This window comes from Pundamilia nyererei, unplaced genomic scaffold (genome assembly GCF_000239375.1).
Source record: "Pundamilia nyererei isolate P.nyererei 1_Seehausen unplaced genomic scaffold, PunNye1.0 scaffold00009, whole genome shotgun sequence".
In the NCBI taxonomy this organism is placed as follows: Eukaryota; Metazoa; Chordata; class Actinopteri; order Cichliformes; family Cichlidae; genus Pundamilia; species Pundamilia nyererei.
Window position 1 is genome coordinate 134,982 of NW_005187410.1, and position 18,353 is coordinate 153,334.

The following is an 18,353-nucleotide window of genomic DNA, read 5'->3' on the forward strand; positions in this document are numbered from 1 at the left end:
ATCTTAAAGGCTATTTTAGACTATTCAAGTCTAAAGCAAACTTGGCACTGCCTAATGGCTAAAACCTAAACTGTGAGTCACAGGGGTACTTAAAGGGCTGCAGGAAGGTTAATCTGTGGAAATACACAATAAAGATTCTCTTTTATCTTTATTTTTTAACCTCTGCACTTTTATTGACTTCATAGTGATGCATTATGCATTTTTTAAATTCTCACACGTTTATTACAAAATTGCAATTAAAAACCAACAGAATTCAACTGATATTTGTTATTCAGTCATCATATTTACTGAGCTTTAATTTCTTAAAGCTCATACAGTCAGATAGAAAAGAAAAGAAAACAATATGCAATATTTTTTGTTGTTGTTGTTTAAAAATGTAAAGTTTTGTATTGCACAGTGTCTGCTTTCGGTGACCTTTCAGGATTTTAGGGAATGCATGCAACAAAGCTATCACCGATAGTAATAATATAAAAGACAGATATTTATGTTGTGATAGCCGTTGAAAAACTGTAAATGAACTGTAAGTGAAAGTGGGATGTTTGAGTTGCTCAGTCTGACGTTGTGCACTGATTTGACAAGCTTAAAGACTGATGGTGTCTATTGTCTTTGATGAAGCACTGACACTTAGTGGCTGATTGGTGTAACTACACTGTAACTGAGCCGGTAAGATTTCATCCATCAGTCGCAGAGATCTCACCTCAGGCAATCCAAAACTGAATCTAGATGAAACGTACACTGTATAAAATTTAGCTTTTTAAGCCAAATATTGCGATTTAAAGGCAAGTAATAAGAGAGGAGTTATGTCAAATGTACTTGATTTTTGAAGGGCTTTAGAGGATTGACTTATACACGATTACACTAAATTGCTGAATAAAAACAACTTTGATAAGCTTTGTTGATTTTTTTTAAAAAGCTACTGAAAAAATTGTGCTTTACTGTTTGCATTAGCCTAAAACTAGTGAACACAGAAAGGGTGGATCAAATGACTACACACTGCTGGAGAAATTAGAGTCACTGATGACTATGCTAATCATACATTCATCCTCCGCACCTGCTGTCACTTATAGTCCTGTACTTCTCTCTTTTTATTTGGAGCAATATTCTTCTTCTTCTTCTCTCGACTGGTCCCTTTAGAGATCACCACAGAGGATTATTTGCCTCCATTTTACCCTATTCCTAGCATGCCCCTCTGTTTCACCAACCCTCTGCATGTCCTCAGCACTACATCCATGCGACTCCTCATAGGTCTTCCTTTTGTCCTCTCCACTCCTCCCTGCCTGCACTCTCTCCTTCACCTGCTTGGATGACCCCAGGTATTTAAACTCATCCACCTTCACTGCCTCTGCTCCTTGCAGCTACACTGTTATACCTGTCTGCCCCATATGGATTACATTTAAAAGCCACTAGCTGGCGCCATTGTCCCCCACTAAACAGCGCTGGTGGCGTTGAAGAAAATGCATCACGTGATTAATCATCCGCCAAATTTTGGATGGTGCTTTAAAGTTAGCGAACACGGTTGGTTAAGGAAGTTTTCCAACATGCCACCAGTAATGTCGAACATGTTACGACTTTACAGAATACCAGCTCAGAAAAAGTACCTTTATCCATGATATGAAGAGGTTTTAATTCGAAAGTTTTAACCGGAAGTTGGTTTTATTTTTTATTTTACGTAAACTCGTGGGATAAAAGTGAAGAGGAGGAAGATTCTAATCACAGTAATAGTAGCTATGAACCAACATTTCAAGGATGCCGACTTGAATAACACAGTGGAAAAGCCTGGGCAGCAATATTTGGAGAGGAGGAAGCAGGTTTGACAATTTGAAGTACACAGTTAAGTTTTGTGGTGCAGTATCTTGGAAACGCTACCCTGTGCAAAAGTTGCCTGTCCATTCTTCTGTTTGTTCTCCGACCGACGTTTACCAAGCTTGTTTACATAGTTACTACTGGTTAAATGTACGTTAACCTACGCGTTTAAATCATTAATATCTGGTCTCCCATCCCTGTATCTAAATTCATAAGAAACAGACTAGGTTAACGTGTAGCTAGTTGAACACCGAGCCTCTGTATTTCTGGTTTACCAGCTGTGTATGTAGGCTTCGTGTAAGAGTAGTCGCCACGTTATTTGACAAATAGTTATATGACATTTTGTCTTTTTGCACCTATGTTCTAAAACATGTTGCACTGTCTTTAAGGTTCTACCTCCAAAGGGAACTACCACAGGAACCAGTGATGGTAAGTGTAGTCTGGGTGTCACATGCCCTTTTGGGTTCCAACAGATCTTTAAGCGTTATATATTTATTAAATATTGCACGTCACACCACATTTGTCTTCACTGGTTAACATGATATTATTGAATTATAGCTTTTTTTTCTATTTTAAAAATGGTGAAAAGCTTAAAAGCAAGCCCCAAATGCTACTGTTGACACAGTGGGTTGCAATGTTCTGTACATAACAAAATGCAAAAGTTCAGAGAGTCTTGGGGAAATTACATTGTTGTTTTTGTTTTCTTGTTTTTGTTTTTTAAGTGAAACAAAGTATATAGAGCTACTGCAGCTGGTAGCCCAGCTTTCTTTAAAAGAAATTTCAAGCGCAATTGTCCCATTGCAAAAAAATTTGGTGTTTTGAAAAACATTCAACTTGTCTAAGCAAATTACTGAAGCTCTAAAACAGGAGTGGGCGGTTGATTTTCCCAAGGGTCACATGGGAAACTGGCGCTGCTCTGGAGGCATTCATGGGAAAGCTTATAAAGAGCTAAAATTCATATTTAGCAGAATTGAGTTCAGCTCGTTAGTGCGGCCGCCTACAACAATCTCATGTGGGCCCTTGAGAAAACAAATTGCCAATTGCTGATATAAAATCTCACTGAGAGCTAGTTTTTCCATTTTGGACACATTTCTAAAGTTAGACCACATATTCCACTTGCCACATCACATGTACGGACAGTGCTACACAAATTAAAGAAATTATTGAATGACTAGAATTATTATTTTTAATAATTTTTTTTTTTTAGACTTTGCACAAAGACTTGTTTTGACTGGTGGGTCCAAAGAGTTGAAATGCTACAACAGAGCTTTGCATGAACTGTTCAAAGCAGTCGCCAATCATCCTGAGCAGTAAGTGATCAGTAACACCATGGAAGTGTTTGCATGTTAATGATGACTTCTTTGAGCAAAACCTGTATGTGGTTGTGTTTGGTTTAATTTGGCACAGTTGTAGTTTGCATGGCAACAATGAGGACCTGAGTGCAGACTCCACAGTAGTCCCACTTCAGGAGTCTCAGGTGCTGTTTACAGAAATGGGTATGTGTGTTTCACAGGTAGTAGTCAACTTTGTTGCCAAGGCAAATGTTTTCTGCTTCACTCAGAAGCTGAAATTATATCCTAAGTTGATTTAAAGTTTTCTTTTAATAACTTGATACTCTTGTCCAGATGTGACCTTGCCTTCCTATCTGGATGGTAGCTCTGGGTCCCAGGAAGCTGAGAGTGACAAAGAGCTGCAGTGGGATTTCCAGTTTCCCAACTCATGTGACTCATCTTCCTTTGCACTAGTCAAGATTTACCATGAAATGATGACCATACACAAACAGCTAAAGGTTTACACATATTTCTTCCTCTCATAATAGAATAAATAAAGCTCTATGTCCAGAATTGCTCAATCAATTAAAATGAAGAAACCTTACAAACATGGCATGTTAGGTATTTCGGTTTTTGTTGTGCTGAAGCTGTAGACTCGGCATGCATTTGTGTGTTCACAGGCAGAGCGACAAAATCAGCAGCAGCGGGAGAGAGAACTGCATGAGAGAGAAAGGAGGCTAAAACGGCAAGAAGAGGCTTTGCTGAAGCTGGCTGGGATGAAAGAGATGGTCCACAGTCGCATTGTGACTATAGAGGAGGTTTGACACGAATAAAACATCATATTACATTAAAAAGAAGGGACGTGTTCTTCACCACACATAGTTCCCTTTCCTTCCACCTTCTACATAACTATCCATGCACTTACAGGTCATGGATTATTCCATAAGGTGTCACTGCTATCTTCATTTTGTGTGAATGTTCAGTTATGTGTGCATCTCACCAGAAACACCAGCATGAACTGAGCCGGCTGCAGGACCTTCTTCGAGAGAGAAACAAAGAAAACAAGAGGCTTAAAAGCAATTTCGAGACAATCAAGGAGCTCAATGATAACATGAAGAAGCAGGTTGGAATTGGTTGCATTTGTAAAATTTCTAATCTAGGTCTGAACATTTCATAAGCATGATTATTTCCAACTTTTGAATGTCATATTCAAAATGAAGATGATGGCATCTTCAAAATTACCATTCAAATGTTCCCAAAAATGAAGTTAAAGTTTTCTTACCAAGCCAGTAGCTTGTTGATCCAGAGGAGGGCGCTACAACATAAGATATCTGGAAGTTCACTAATACGACAGTGTATTAAGATTGCTTTGTCTACACTTGTTTTGTTGATCTAAGTGCTTTTGGGGAATTTATATTGCAACAGCGCACTGATAGTCATTGTCTTTTTTTTTCTTTTTTCAAATCAACAGTTGAATGAGATCGGTGAACGAAATAAGAGGCTGGAGAGCCAATCCAAGAGGGTGCAGGCTCGGCTTGAAAATCTTCAGGTAACAACAAATATATCAGTGCAGAAAAGGCCGTTCCTTCATGTTTTATATGAAAAGCCTTAAAGTTGTGAAGTTTAGTCTCACAATCAGTTTTCAGCATCTAAATAATGAGAGTTGAATAAAGGAGGCCATTCTGATATCTGTTATCTTTAGTAAATAGACAAAACAGATATTGACATTTACTTTTTTTGGCTTTTTTTTTTATTATTATTTTAAGAGGAAATATGAGCACAATTTAGCAACAAGAAGCTGCAACAAAGGGACTATTAAGAGTACCGAGTGTTTTAAGCCATGCAACAAGGCGAAAGCAACAGCTTCTGGAAAACCCAACAACAAGGTACTTCATCTACTCAGAGTGCATCTCTGTGTGTGTGCGTGCGTCTCTGTGTGTGGGAGTGGGACCGGGGGGTTGTTTGTTTAACAGTTAAATGTACTACCAATCAGCAGGATTTACAGATTTCCTCTAATTACAGCCATGTTACTTAATCTATCGTTAATGTGTTTAGTGAAAAACGCTGCACATGGTTTAGTGTGGTTAGACAAACACTAACACTGCTCTTTACATATACCCGGAAAGGAAATGGTACAACAGCCCTTCTCCACAAACCACACGCATACTTCCAACTGACATGATAAATCATAGTTTGTGATTATGTTAAGTTATCATCACTGCTATTGATGAAGATAGATATACGGAGTTGGATACAGTTATATCCCTGCTGAGAAAGCTGGTTTTGTCAAACTTTTATTGCTTTATTTTCTTTTTTAACACTTTTTCTTTGCATTATATTTGAGCTGGGAGAGGTCTAATAAACACAGCAACTGTAACTTATTTTTCACCCTTCTTCCGTCAGGGCAGCGTAACTCCCTCTCCACTGAAGCTCATGGCCTTTCTGCTGGAGTGGGTGCTTGATGTAACAGAAAACAAAGTGGAAGGTGTAGGCCGGTGTTCAGAGGTTCTGCTCAGCGAAAGATGCCTCAAGGTGGTGTGCTCAATGCAGCTTTGCTCTGATCTTTGCATTTCTTCCCGGCTCTATTCCAACACACACAGTTGGTCTCACAACAACAAAAAAGCAGGAGATGATGAGACACGGACAGAGTTTGATTAGACATAACTTATCTTGGGTTTCTTAGGTGCTGCCGTTATTAGCAGACCAGCTTCATCACACTCCTTTGTCAGAACCTAAGCTCCTCCTCAACCTGCTTCGCCTCATTTACTCTGCTTTGAAACACTTGGACAACAGCAGGCAGGTAAAGATAATATTATTTCTGTGAGCAAGCTGTGTTTTTAGAGCAGGTAATTTTTAGATGCACCAAGGAACTTACTGTATTATATTATGGACATGTGGAGCATGACATTTTTACCGGAATTCAGCTAAAAAAAATAATAATTAAACCTTTGGCCATGCATGATATTTATTAGGAAATGTTCTTGTTGGATTGTTGAAAGAAATGTTACGCTATGACTATTTAAGCTCTGGCTGAGATCATTATAAACAAAGTCTAACACAGTCACTATTCTTTTTCATGAAAATTTTAAGCGTGTGTTCACTGTGAGCAAACAAGCCAGTGCTGAAAAAACGATGCCAAGACAGTGACCTTCAGGGGGGATGGTTTGTTTTTCTGCAAGAAAGACAAAATGGGCTGCATCTTGTTTATATGATCTGCCACTGTTTAAAAACTAAATCTCCCGCATAGCTGCCTGAAAGGACATTAATCTAAGTAACAGCCGCTTTATTCCTAAAACATTGCTTCTGGACACTTTTCAGCAGCAGTGTTATTCCTGTTATTAGATAAGCTTTGCTTTTAGAAAGTAAGAACACAGCAGGGTGAGATTACAATCTATAACAAGATGCAGGTAATTCTTTGGCCTGGCTCATTCATATTTCATCAGCCTTTATAAAGCTGAGTGTTATTCTGCTAGCAGAAAGCTGCTGGACCTCATTTCAAAACATGAGGCTGGCTCTAAAGTTGACACAGTTTTTCCCTCCCCACACATCAGAGGTACACATCGACTTCAAGCGGGGGATATCCACTTTATCGCTACATCTCCCTTCACACTAAGGAAGGCTTTCTTGTTTGGTAGTCCTGTCGAGTTTCATCTTGTGTTTACATGAGATGCTTGGTTTTCTGAAGTCCCCTGCCTGTATGTGTGTCAGACAGAGTCTAGACATTTGAGCAGGCTGTCGCCGTTTTTGTGGCTCTGATAAGGGTGTGTGTCCTTCTCCTTATCTGGCCACAAGCCCCTCAAGAGTCCTAGATAACAAACATTGTATATCAGCAATTGCTATCTGAATGTGAGACATTATTAAACCGTGGCCCAATCCCATTTGCAGACTTGGACTGCAATTTTCATGCTCGTATGAAGTCCTTACCAGCTGCCAGTCATCTGGCCTCAGTCCCAGCTATGAGCTTGGGTTCAGCCTACACCAACTGTCCTTATCCACTTACTTTCTACCGTGTCCAATCTTCCAGCCTTAAGTCCTTGTCACTAGTCCTGCTACAGGGAGCTTGGGCCCGTTAAACCACTTGCTTCCTTATTGCTAAATAACGTGTTCCCTTTATATGATGAATACCAACTGGCTTTGAGCCAAAACACATAGATGGAGAAACAGAGATGACTTTAAGATGAGGGTTCTTGGTGAACCAGTGGAGACCTTGGGGAAAGGGAAAGACCACCAGCTCTTCAGCTTTCAAAATACATAAATCTTGGATAGTAGCTGTAGTTTACTGTGCTGATTTATTAGATCCATCAGTTATGGAAAAGTTGCAGAAGAAGCCTGCTGGCTCCCTGTCAGGCTGACCTTGTATTTTATACACTAGCATTTGATGAAGATCATTGTAGGCATGTAATTTCTGTTTTGACAGTTATATAACAAAAGTGAATGATTGCAGGCACAGTTGCTAATATTGCGCAATGGCCAGAGCATCTGAGTGTGTGTTTCTGTATATTTTGCCTAGCATGTAGCACCATCTGCTACTCTGCAATGGATAGGAGAGGAAGTGTCAAAGCCTGCAGAAGATTCAGATCACCCTATGAAATGCTCTGAAGCAGCTGGAAGTTGGCCCCTTTACCGAAGCCCTTGTCCTCATACACGGATCCTTTCTGTCCTCATTATCTTCAGCACCATCACACAAGGTATTAATGAAAACACGTGTGTATGTGTATGTATATGTATGTATGTATGTGTATATATATATATATATATGTGTGTATATATATAGATAGATAGATAGATAGATAGATAGATACAAGAATGGTATCTTCCTCAGAGGAGCAGATGCCATTCTTGCGGATGAGTTAAGTATCTTTTACAGCCCTGTGTAGCTCTCCTAGAGTAACTGCCTTTCTCCTGGAGTCTCCTCCATGCTCTTGAGACTGTGCTGGAAGCAACAGTGAATCTTCTGGCAATAGGGACATATTGATGTGCCATCCTAGAAGGAGTTGTACTATCTGTGCAACTTCATCATGCTACCAATAGTGAGACTAACCCTAGCCAAATGCAAAACTAATGAGAAAATACATTAAAAAGATGGTTGGGGGAAAAAAGGCAGAGGCCTCCACCTGTAAAACCATTACTGTTTTGCAGGTTGCCCAATTATTGTGTCTCTAGTGCAGGGGTGGGCAATTCCAGGCCCCAAGGGCCAGTGTCCCTGCAGGTTTTAGATGTGTCCTTGAACCAACACAGCTGATTTAAATGGCTAAATTAGCTCCTCAACATGTTCTCCAGAGGCCTGGTAATGAACTAATCATGTGATTCAGGGGTGTTGACCCAAGGTGAGATCTAAAACCTGCAGGACACCGGCCCTCGAGGCCTGGAATTGCCCAACCCTGCTCTAGTGCATCTGCTGTTAATGCCATTAACACCGAAGCAGGTGAGACTGATTAACAACCCCGCTCTGCTACTTAAATGACCAGATCAATATTCTGGAAGTATAACTGACTTGATGCTATGCTCTGATTTAAAGCATGGGACCATACTTTGAAATAAATGCAGAGATTAAATAATGGACATGTTTGGTAGACTGCATTCACTGTCATGATTAGAAGTACCAAAGACATGATATTTATTATCATCAATTACCTTAACAACATATAATATTGTCTTTGAGTTGAGTTCCATTGCAAAAATTGTGTTGTATTGTAAAGCAGTACTGCAGTCTAAAGCATTGTTAGGCACACCAGTTGTTATCCATTGCCATTCAGAGGTAGCCAGCCCTGAAGTTTCCTTTTAGAAGCAAGTGTCAGCACTCAGCAGCTATGTCATTAACAATGCTGGACAGTTATTTTGAATGTTATTTTTAAACAAAGATGAATGGAGAGCGATAACTTTAACTGACTGGTCACTAGGATATAAAATCTGCATATATAGAATCAGTGGTCACATTTAATTTTCCAAGGAAATGAATGATACAAAAAATACATAAAACTTTGACATTTTTGGTCCTAAATGAGGTTTAAAAGCTTTTTTTCTGTCAAGTTATACTTCTACTACATATGCATCACTAACAGCTCAGTTCCGAGTGCAGACACGGTTAGCGTCTCAGCCCATCAGAGCTCAGAGAAATAAGTGTGACAATTTTTGCAACCAGTAAAATAAGAAAGAGAAAAAAATATAAGTAACTACTGTCTTTTCTGAGATAATTAGAAGATATGCCTGGCTCTATATAGTTGAACCTGGGTCAGGGTTTGGTGTCTGAGTGCAGACTTAAATATTAAACTGCTGGATGGGTTTACACGATTTCTGTTTGTTCCTAAACAAAGCTTAACTAAGACAGTAGACTGGTAAACATTTCTTGCTAAATGTTGGGATATTGACATCATGTTACACTAACATGTTATTCTTCCATCCACAGTTTATATATTGACAGTGAGTGATAGTTTTGGATCTAAACTCTCGGCTGGGTTTGATAAGGAAAATCCTCAGATCACAGAGCTGCTAGCATTGCTTTAGGTTCTTGGCCCTCTTCCGTTACGTGCAAATATTTTAAAGAGGCAAGGAGCTCTTTGCCCTTCCACACTATAAATCTTGGTTGGCTCTCTGAGTTCAGCCCACAAACCTGACAAATCCTGACATATTTTATGAAACTCTTTTCTAAAATGACCTTCCGTCTGCTTGAGGGCTCCCTCAGCACATCAGTGCAGACTGTTTTCTGTCAATCTGCCTACCAGGTTTAGTTTTTTTTTTTTTTTGTTTGTTTGTTTTTTTTCCTTGTGGATTGTTGAGGAGCCAAATTGACTGTAATAAAGAGATATTTCTTCTCCTTTGCTAATTGCTCATTTTTATATATACCAAACTCAGGCACTTAAACTAACAAAGCTTGGCCTTTATCATATGTCAGGTAAAATATGAAGCTTTTGGAAATCTGAAAATAACTTTGTCAGAGGACTGTAGCCATTACATCCAAAGTACAGTGGAAAGTTGTGAGTTAAGTGGGAGAAGATAGGAAACAGCTGGTGAATGAGTACTTTCCATGTGTAATGCATCTAATGCAAAGGGATACACTAAGAAAGGTCTCTGCCTCAGTGAGTAATCTAACCTCAAATAAGTAATCATACAGTTAGAACCATAAGTATTTGGACAAATACAGAATTTTTATGTTTTTGTACAACAATGGATTTTATAACAGCAAAGATGTGATTGAAGTGCATTTTGTAGCTGTTCACTGGACCTCTCAATACAATATCCCAAGACTTATAAACATTTGCATGTTGTTTTGTTTTCTTTTAATTAACTTTACAGTTTGTACAAGCTGTTTTTATGTATGTATAATTCTCAGCAAGAACAGAAAACAATGAAAATGGTGGGGGCTAGGCTATCGAGAGGTCTCCGAGCTTGAAATGAACACGTAGAAACCTTCAAACAAAATTCAATGAGATCTTCCACTGTTACCCTTTTAACATGATAAACATGTATTTGAAAAAAACATGTATGTATGTAAATATATTAAAAATCGTTAGTAATACCATTAAATATAATTGTTATTATTATTTTTAAAATTATTGGGGGGGAAAAATTAAAATAACAAAAACAGCTACTTTAAATGTAAAAAACAAAACAACATATTATTTTTATATATTTTAAGACTATAATTTCAACTGAAAGAAATGTGTCATTTTCATCTAGACACCTGGAGTGTTTTTGACTGTTAATACTTTACTCTTGTCATTTGCAGCTGATGTGCTGTCCCAGGCACTTGAAAGTCTCTATATAGAACTGATGAATGAGGAGAATCGAGGGCTGTTCATCCACTATGGAGGAGTGCAGAGGCTGCTTTCAGTGCTTCAGGGGAGTCGCACAGGGCTCAACATGCCTATAGACATTCTGATGAAACTCAGTGAGGAGTCCTGTAAGTAGGCTTGTTTTGTGGTAAACACTTTTAGATTAATGGTTATGGCGTGGTGTTTTTTTTTTTGTTTTGTTTTGTTTTTTTCAATGCAGCTCAGAGCAAAGACAGGGTTACAGTAAAAGGCTTTGGCTTCCATTGTAATTTTATTTTTCCTATTTTTAGTGAATATAATGTGGTGACTCACAGTTTCTGCAACTTCTGCAGCGTCCTTCTGGTACATTTAACCTAAAAGGGTCAATGCTGATCAGTTCATGAATGTTGATACGTGTGCCTGCTGAGTAGCAGTAGTAGTAGTAGTAGTAGATTTGCATTGAGTAGCAAGACGTTTTGCATGCCAAATGTTTTTGGGCATGGTAGTAACCCCAAGTTTCTCTCTGATGCATCCACCAGAGTATGAATATGTGGGAATGTTAGATAGAAAGCACTTGGGTAGAAAAAGCATAGAAATAAAGTGCTTGTATGAATGGATGAATGAGGCAAGTTTATATAGAGCACTTTGAGTTCTCAGAGTTAAAAAGCGCTGTATGAGAACCAGTCCATTTACCATTCAGTCATTGGTATCACTCACCCCAGGAAATAATTAAAAAGTGGGAATTTGATACATGAATACTATCTGTTAATGTGAATAACTGTAGTCTATTTATTTAAATGATTGTACCTTACACTACAGTGATAACAAAAACAATTTCACAATTGAAAACATTCTTAAATCTAAGATACTTGGTATTTGCACAATGTTAGAAGATATTAAAATCTATTGATGCTCTGTTATCTGACAGTTTAATGCTGTTTGAGGTGGTCCTTGATTTGTTTGGGGTGTTGTTTTTGTTTTTCTTAATCCAGAATAGTTTCTTTAAAGGTATCAGCAATTATATTTTAAAAGAACATTCACAAGGGAAGCAAGGGGCAGCAACATGAAACCATAGACCGTCACTGGCATTCACCAACTCCAAGCAATGACAAGCAAAATAACCACAGACAAACACAAAGTGAGCATGTTCTGAGTGAAACTTTTCTGAACTTCAAGGTGAAACTTTAAAGTAACTACTAATCATAGTGAGGGCTACTGTTGATTGAAATGTTACAGGGTGGTAAAGACATTAGAGAGTTACCTAGGCAACTGGACCTTGGAATGTCCAGGACCAATAATTAGCTACAAACCAATGCCCAGTGAAAGAATGACTTCCTGTATGGACATCCCATAATATTGGTAAACAATTAATTATTTAACAAAGATTGAGTGCTTAAAAAGCAATAATACAAGTCTTTTTTTTTCTCTCTAATCCACACAGAGTCAAAAGTGTATATATACTGGCTCAATCTTTTAAGGCCTTTTAACATCTCAATAGTGATCATGATGGACTATAACTGGTAGTTTCTCTTTACCAGCTTTACCAATTGATTGACCAATAGATTTACACAAGTTGGGAAGGGCACTTGAAGCCATTTCTAAACAATTGCATAGGAGTTGTTTAGATGTGTCACCAATTTGCCAAGGTCTTGGAGAGAACACCTAAATTCTTACCCTTAGATGAGGCTCAGGAACAACCAAGGCTCAAGCTTGGAAGGAATTGGAAACTGTTGGAACACCAGTGCCCCTGTCCACAGTAAAGTTGGTTTTATATTGGACTTGAGAGGGTGTTGGCCAACAAAGAAGGCACTAAAGACCTCAGTAAATGTCAGGCTTTCAAAAAGCACTGTACCAGCTGTCAAGCATGGTGGTGGTGGTATCATGCTCTGTGGCTGTTGTGTGGTCAGTGGTACTGGTACATTTTAGGAAGTGGGTGAAATCATGAAAATTAAGGGCTACATCCGAATTCTTCAACTTCTTCTGAACTCAGCAGCTACACATTTAAAACTGGACGTGTCTCGGTATTCCAACATGACAATGATCGCAAACACACATCAAAATTGGTTTTGGAATGGATAAAGCATGCACATTTTCAGCTGCTGGAAAGCTCCAATGTCAACCGTGTTGAAAATTTAGATTATGCTTTAAAGCAGAGTCTGTCCCAGTAAAACGACCCAATTAAATGTCCAAAAAGTCCAAAAAGAGTGGTCAGGGGTCCTGATGGACAATTAACGAAATGCTGGTAGGGGTTGAAAGACTCAAATTACCATGAAATTCATGTCCAAGATGAGTGTATGTAAACCTCTGACCACAACTGTTTTTCATATAGAAAGTGCATTTTCCTATTACTATTATAGGATGAGTTTTCTAAAAGTGTACAATTTGTTCATTACAGTTGGAGGAAACAACACAGGAAGCTTGTGTATAAAACATGTTTCGAGATGGTAGTAGTCGGTCTTTTCTGTTCCCAAAGGCTTTAAGCAAAAAAGAAAAAAAAAAAGAAGTGATGCAACACATTGGTAAAGAAGTCCCTCTCCTGACTTTCCTAAAAAGGTTATTTTAATTCAATTTAAAATAAGCACATTTATATTTTCACCATTTCCAATAAAATGTAGAGTTCATTTTTTAAAACATATTGCATTCTCTTTTATTTAGATTCTGCTGACTTCTTTGAAAACAACTTTTTAAATGGATGGTTCAAGTTTTATCCAGCTTATGAGCCAAATTTAAAACTGTATAATTCATATTGCCTAAAAACTGGTTTTGATTGACAAAGCTGCTGTGATTACTTTGCTAGCCCTGATTTATAGACTGCTTTGAATATCACAATTTTCTTTGAGTTAAAACAGCCCTCCTGGTGTATCACTCCATATATTCCCCACATAAAAACCACATGTGAAAAATTACGTTGTTTTTTTTTTTTTTTTTCTTTCTGAACTTAGATCAATCATAACTAGTGGTCAGGCAATAGATCTGGAAATCGTGGTCATAAAACCTTGGACCCCTACCACTTTCTGTCTTACTTATTGGAAGACAAAAGAGTAGATGGAGGTGGACAAGGTTAAGATACCAGCTGCAGTGTGTTTTCATGGAAGGGTGAGTTCAGCAGGGTTATGAGCCGTATCATTTAAACTGCTGCATACTAATAAACAGCAGGACCATATGCCAGAGGCGACTGGGGACTGAGGTCTGTGTGTTTGTATGTGTGTGCAGATATTTGTGTGTTTCAAGGGGATTGTAAGCCTTGCGAGACTTGCTAATTATTCTGTTTTACAAGCAGTAATGAGGGGAGATGGAAAAGGGCTGAGGAAGAGGGGGAAAGGTTTACACCTTAAGGTTAGCAATAAAAATAAAAAAAATGTAAAAAGGTCCATTTATACACAAATGTACCAAACATCTGTGGTCAAATCGCCTCTTCTTGTACAGAGGTAGTCACATTCCCTACCAGTAACTCAATCTTTTCAACTATTAACCCAGCATAGCTTTAAATAACAGGACCTTGGGGAGTTTTGGTGATAACACTGTTTATTCTACATTTGATTTGACTATATTAAAAATAATTGTCTTATTGAAACATATAATTAGTTGGAGCCTTGTACCTTCTGCTTCACTGGTGGATTATGTTTGTCTGTGTGGGCCATGTTTAAGCTTACATTAAAAGTCTGGAGTTAAAGGCAGTTTAAAAATGCTTAAATTTGAAATTTGTCAAATGTACCTATAAGCTGTAAAATGAATACCAGTAGTATTCATTTTACCATAGTTATCCATAGTGATTTTGAGGGTAAGATATTGTTGGAAAAAGACTGACCAATCCATGTTTCCCTTCTTATCTTTGTCATATTATCTTTCTATCTGTCTGATCCTTTCTTATCTAAGCCCAGTGCTATTCTTCCCCATCCATCTTCCGCTGTGATTTGATGCCAGTGGCGCTGCTTCACCAGCCAAAAAAAGTCCCTCTGTTGCTCAGATTGTATTCCCTCGCTGCATGTGTGTTTTAACAAACAGCTACTTTTTCAAGGAGCAGGAATGTGACTTTTAGCAGAAACAAATGTTTGTTTACTCGAAATAGTCTTCATTTTAAGGTCAACGTTTGCTGTTATTAATTTAAGAGATCTACAGCTCCCATCTGTGTGCACTGGTGTTGTTGTCCTTTGTTTCATCTCCCTGTGTGAGTTTGTGTATGTTTGAGGTTTGAGGTCAAAGTTAAAAGTGACAATATGGAAATACAATGTTCTAAGAGACACTCTGACCAGCATATGTGTTCCTGTTTTTCTGTGTTATTCATGGTTTGTTGGTGTGTTCGTGTAGTTTTCTTGCTGGCAAAATTAAGATGATAATTCCCATCTCTTTAGAAGTTTTGACATTGAATAAAATGTGTTGCAGATCATCAGAATTGATTGCCTTGATAATATCCTGTTCTCTTTGCTTTTGTTGTTGTGCTCATAGGCTACTTAAATTCCTTTCTGGATGCATGTAGCTGTGAAGAGTTTTTCCAAACATCCTTCTTGCTTCTTAAAAACCCTCATCTGGACCTCCCATCTTTGGAGAAGTTCTCCATCCTTCTGCAGAAGCTCTCCAACATCAGGTAGACACAGTGATGTCCATATTAAATGGCCTGTATTTATATAGCGCTTTACTAGTCCCTAAGGACCCCAAAGCGCTTTACATATCCAGTCATCCACCCATTCACACACACATTCACACACTGGTGATGGCAAGCTACATTGTAGCCACAGCCACCCTGGGGCGCACTGACAGAGGCGAGGCTGCTATTAAACATGGAAGCATTTCTCTGGGCGTGGCTAAAAACTACCTGCCTGCTTGGATTCATGTGTTTACGTTTGACTTCATGGATAGAAATATTTAATAGCCAATCAGCATTTGAATAGAAGATTTAGTGGAAGTGAACATGTTTTGCAACATTTATTTTGTGGATTGTCACGACTTACTCCAGGAATACACGAGATTTGTCTTTGCATTTTCAACATGGATTTGTTCATCCTTTGCACAGCTTCAGGTCACAGCTTTTTGTTTTTACCCTGGATATTGGATGCTCTTTCACTCTTTTTCAGTCCAGTCCTAATACTGCACCATTTTTAGAGGAATGTTTTCTTTTATTTATTGGGTTGGAGATCAGTAGCAAAAGTTTTATGGAGTCTTTCATAAAATTTCTCATTTCAAAATTCGAAATGTTTGGTTCAAATCATCATGAGTCTGTATGAAGTAGGTTGGGAGGAAGGTATAATGGCTTTGTCATGGTTTGGGGTTGCATTTTAGCTTGTGATCCCAAATACACTGCCAGTGTACTAAAAGTACACCTCAATAGAAAGTGACACAATCAAACACTGTCAGTTATGCACTGGCCTCTTCAGAGCCCAGACCGCAACATTATTGAAGTGGTGTGGGATCATTTTGAACATGGAACAAAATGCCGCCAACATCCAAAGAAGAGCTTTGATTGTGCTTCAAGAAGCGCATTCAATGTTGGAGAACTATTACCGAAGATAACTGAAAGAAATTACAACAAAGCTTGGCTATAAAAGCTCAGGCTGTGTCGAATAATACATTTGGTCATAACAAATATTGATTTTTAAGACCTTTTCACATTACTAGATTTTAAGGGATATGTTTGCTAGCATTTAGCATATTAGCAGTCTAATCAAACAACCTAAACAATGTCCCAAAACGTCTTATGTCGTGCCATGGAGCACTAATTTGTATTTTTGATATGCAACATTGGAGGCTAGAGACATAATGTGAAATTTGAAACAGCACAGTAATGGACTTTGTTCACAGCAGGTAGAGACAAACACTTTGTTTTTCATTTTCTTTTTTAACTTTTTCCAGGAAGAACCATCATCTGTTTGAACTTTCCTCCCTGCATCTCCAAATAGAAGAGCTGCATCACAAAACCAAAAACACACACGCTTTCCTCTGCCTGAACCTTAGATCGATCCTCCACAACATTAAATAATACAATTCTCATCGTGTTGGTCTGCAGAGACTTATTCAAGATGACATCCCTTCTCCTTCACTATTTCAACACTTTCCCTGGATTCTGTTTGGGGGTTTTTCTTCTTTTTGAAAGATTTGCTTAAACTTCAAAAGTACATGAAAACAGCAGCTCCACCCTGGTTTACCTCAGATTATAACTGGAGACATGCTTTCTTTATTAGTAATACAATGAAGTGTTTGTATTTTATTTGTCATAAGCACTTTGATTTAAAGCTGTGTATGTTTTAAGTCTCTGACCCATATTTTTCGTTTTCCAAAATGCAAATTGTTCTTTTTTTTGGAGATCATAAACCCATTTTTCCATATAAAAGTGAGTGTCACTCTTGCCAAGAGAGGTTGTGACTGTAAAATGGTTTAATGGCAATAAACAAAAAGAACTGAAGCATATTAAGTTTGGATGGCACATGAAGTACTGAACCCCCCCACCCCCCCTGTGTTTTGTATAAACTTGTCTCATTTCTTTGTTCCAGAGCAAGTCTGAGTTGACAGAGAGTAATAGTCTCAATATGAGATGCGCTAGTGGTGGTTGATGGAACGCACTGGAGCAATTACAGCTGATATTTCAAATATAATTGAGTCATTCTTTGGTGAATTTAAAGGTTATACATGCAGGTTTTTTAATATCCGCAAAGCAAATCCCCAATTAATTACGTTTGTTAAAGTGCAGACTTCTGCTCAGGTTAGGTTTTTGGAATGAAAGATTTGTGTTCTTAAATCACGTGTTTATTGTAAGATATAGACTACCATGTACTCTGTCATTGGGTTTCTTTGTAAACCCCAAAAAAATGATTTAAATTTGCACATGATTTGATTCACTGGTAAACATGACGCACTTCCTGGGAGGCAACATGTCATTTTCAGATAAAACTACTGATTTATGTTGACATTTTCCTCTTGTTTCTCCCAGTAAAAATCTGAGCGTCTTCTGCTCCTTCTATGTTTTTGTCGGTGCCATCATCTCCAAACCATACATCACAGCAGAGCTCAGTGGCATCTTGTAAATCTTCCTTTTCACTGTTGCTGCAATCCTGTCACAAATTACCCCTGGCACTCATCTCCACCCACTCTACCCTGCTGCACTCTCTTCTTCACCTCATTTGTGCACCTATACATTGCTTTAGTTTGATTGTTGAAACTCATCTACCTTCACTATTTCTACTCCTCGCATGTTCACCTACCCCTTCAAATGTGTTCTGTCCTGCTTCTGCTGACTTTCATTCCTCTTCTCTTCAGTGCAGACCTCCACCTTTTCAGACTGTCTTCCAGGAGAGACTTCCCAGAGCCCTCCTACCTGACCTCATCTGTCAGCCTCTGCGAATTAAAAAAAAAAAAAAAGGTGCTCTGAGCCAATCTGTGATAAAATCCCACCTGTCCAACCACACACCTCATCACATTCTCATACACGTTCTGCACCAGCCTCACATACTTTGCTGCCACTGCTGACTTCCTCATAGTTACCACAGTCCCTCTCTTGGAACCCTATCATGCTTTCTCTAGATCCATAGAGACCCCG

The 18,353-nt window shown here is 38.4% G+C and overlaps 1 protein-coding gene across 2 annotated transcripts; it reads left to right on the forward strand.

Moving 5' to 3' along the window:
• The first annotated feature begins 1,480 nt into the window (after positions 1–1,480).
• Positions 1,481–17,265, forward strand: ccdc138 (coiled-coil domain containing 138). Of its 2 annotated transcripts, none has more exons than XM_005723248.1 (15): positions 1,481–1,808; positions 2,193–2,232; positions 3,011–3,113; positions 3,205–3,299; positions 3,429–3,592; positions 3,755–3,892; positions 4,078–4,197; positions 4,546–4,623; positions 4,841–4,960; positions 5,478–5,606; positions 5,758–5,874; positions 7,585–7,762; positions 10,801–10,974; positions 15,272–15,410; positions 16,673–17,265. In XM_005723248.1, the coding sequence occupies exons 1-15, from the start codon at positions 1,728–1,730 to the stop codon at positions 16,797–16,799; spliced, it is 1,803 nt and encodes a 600-aa protein (XP_005723305.1). In that variant the 5' UTR covers positions 1,481–1,727; the 3' UTR covers positions 16,800–17,265. The 2 variants fall into 2 exon arrangements, with proteins under 2 accessions (XP_005723305.1, XP_005723306.1); XM_005723249.1 differs by having other exon boundaries at positions 1,482–1,808; positions 3,211–3,299.
• The last annotated feature ends 1,088 nt before the right edge of the window (positions 17,266–18,353 follow it).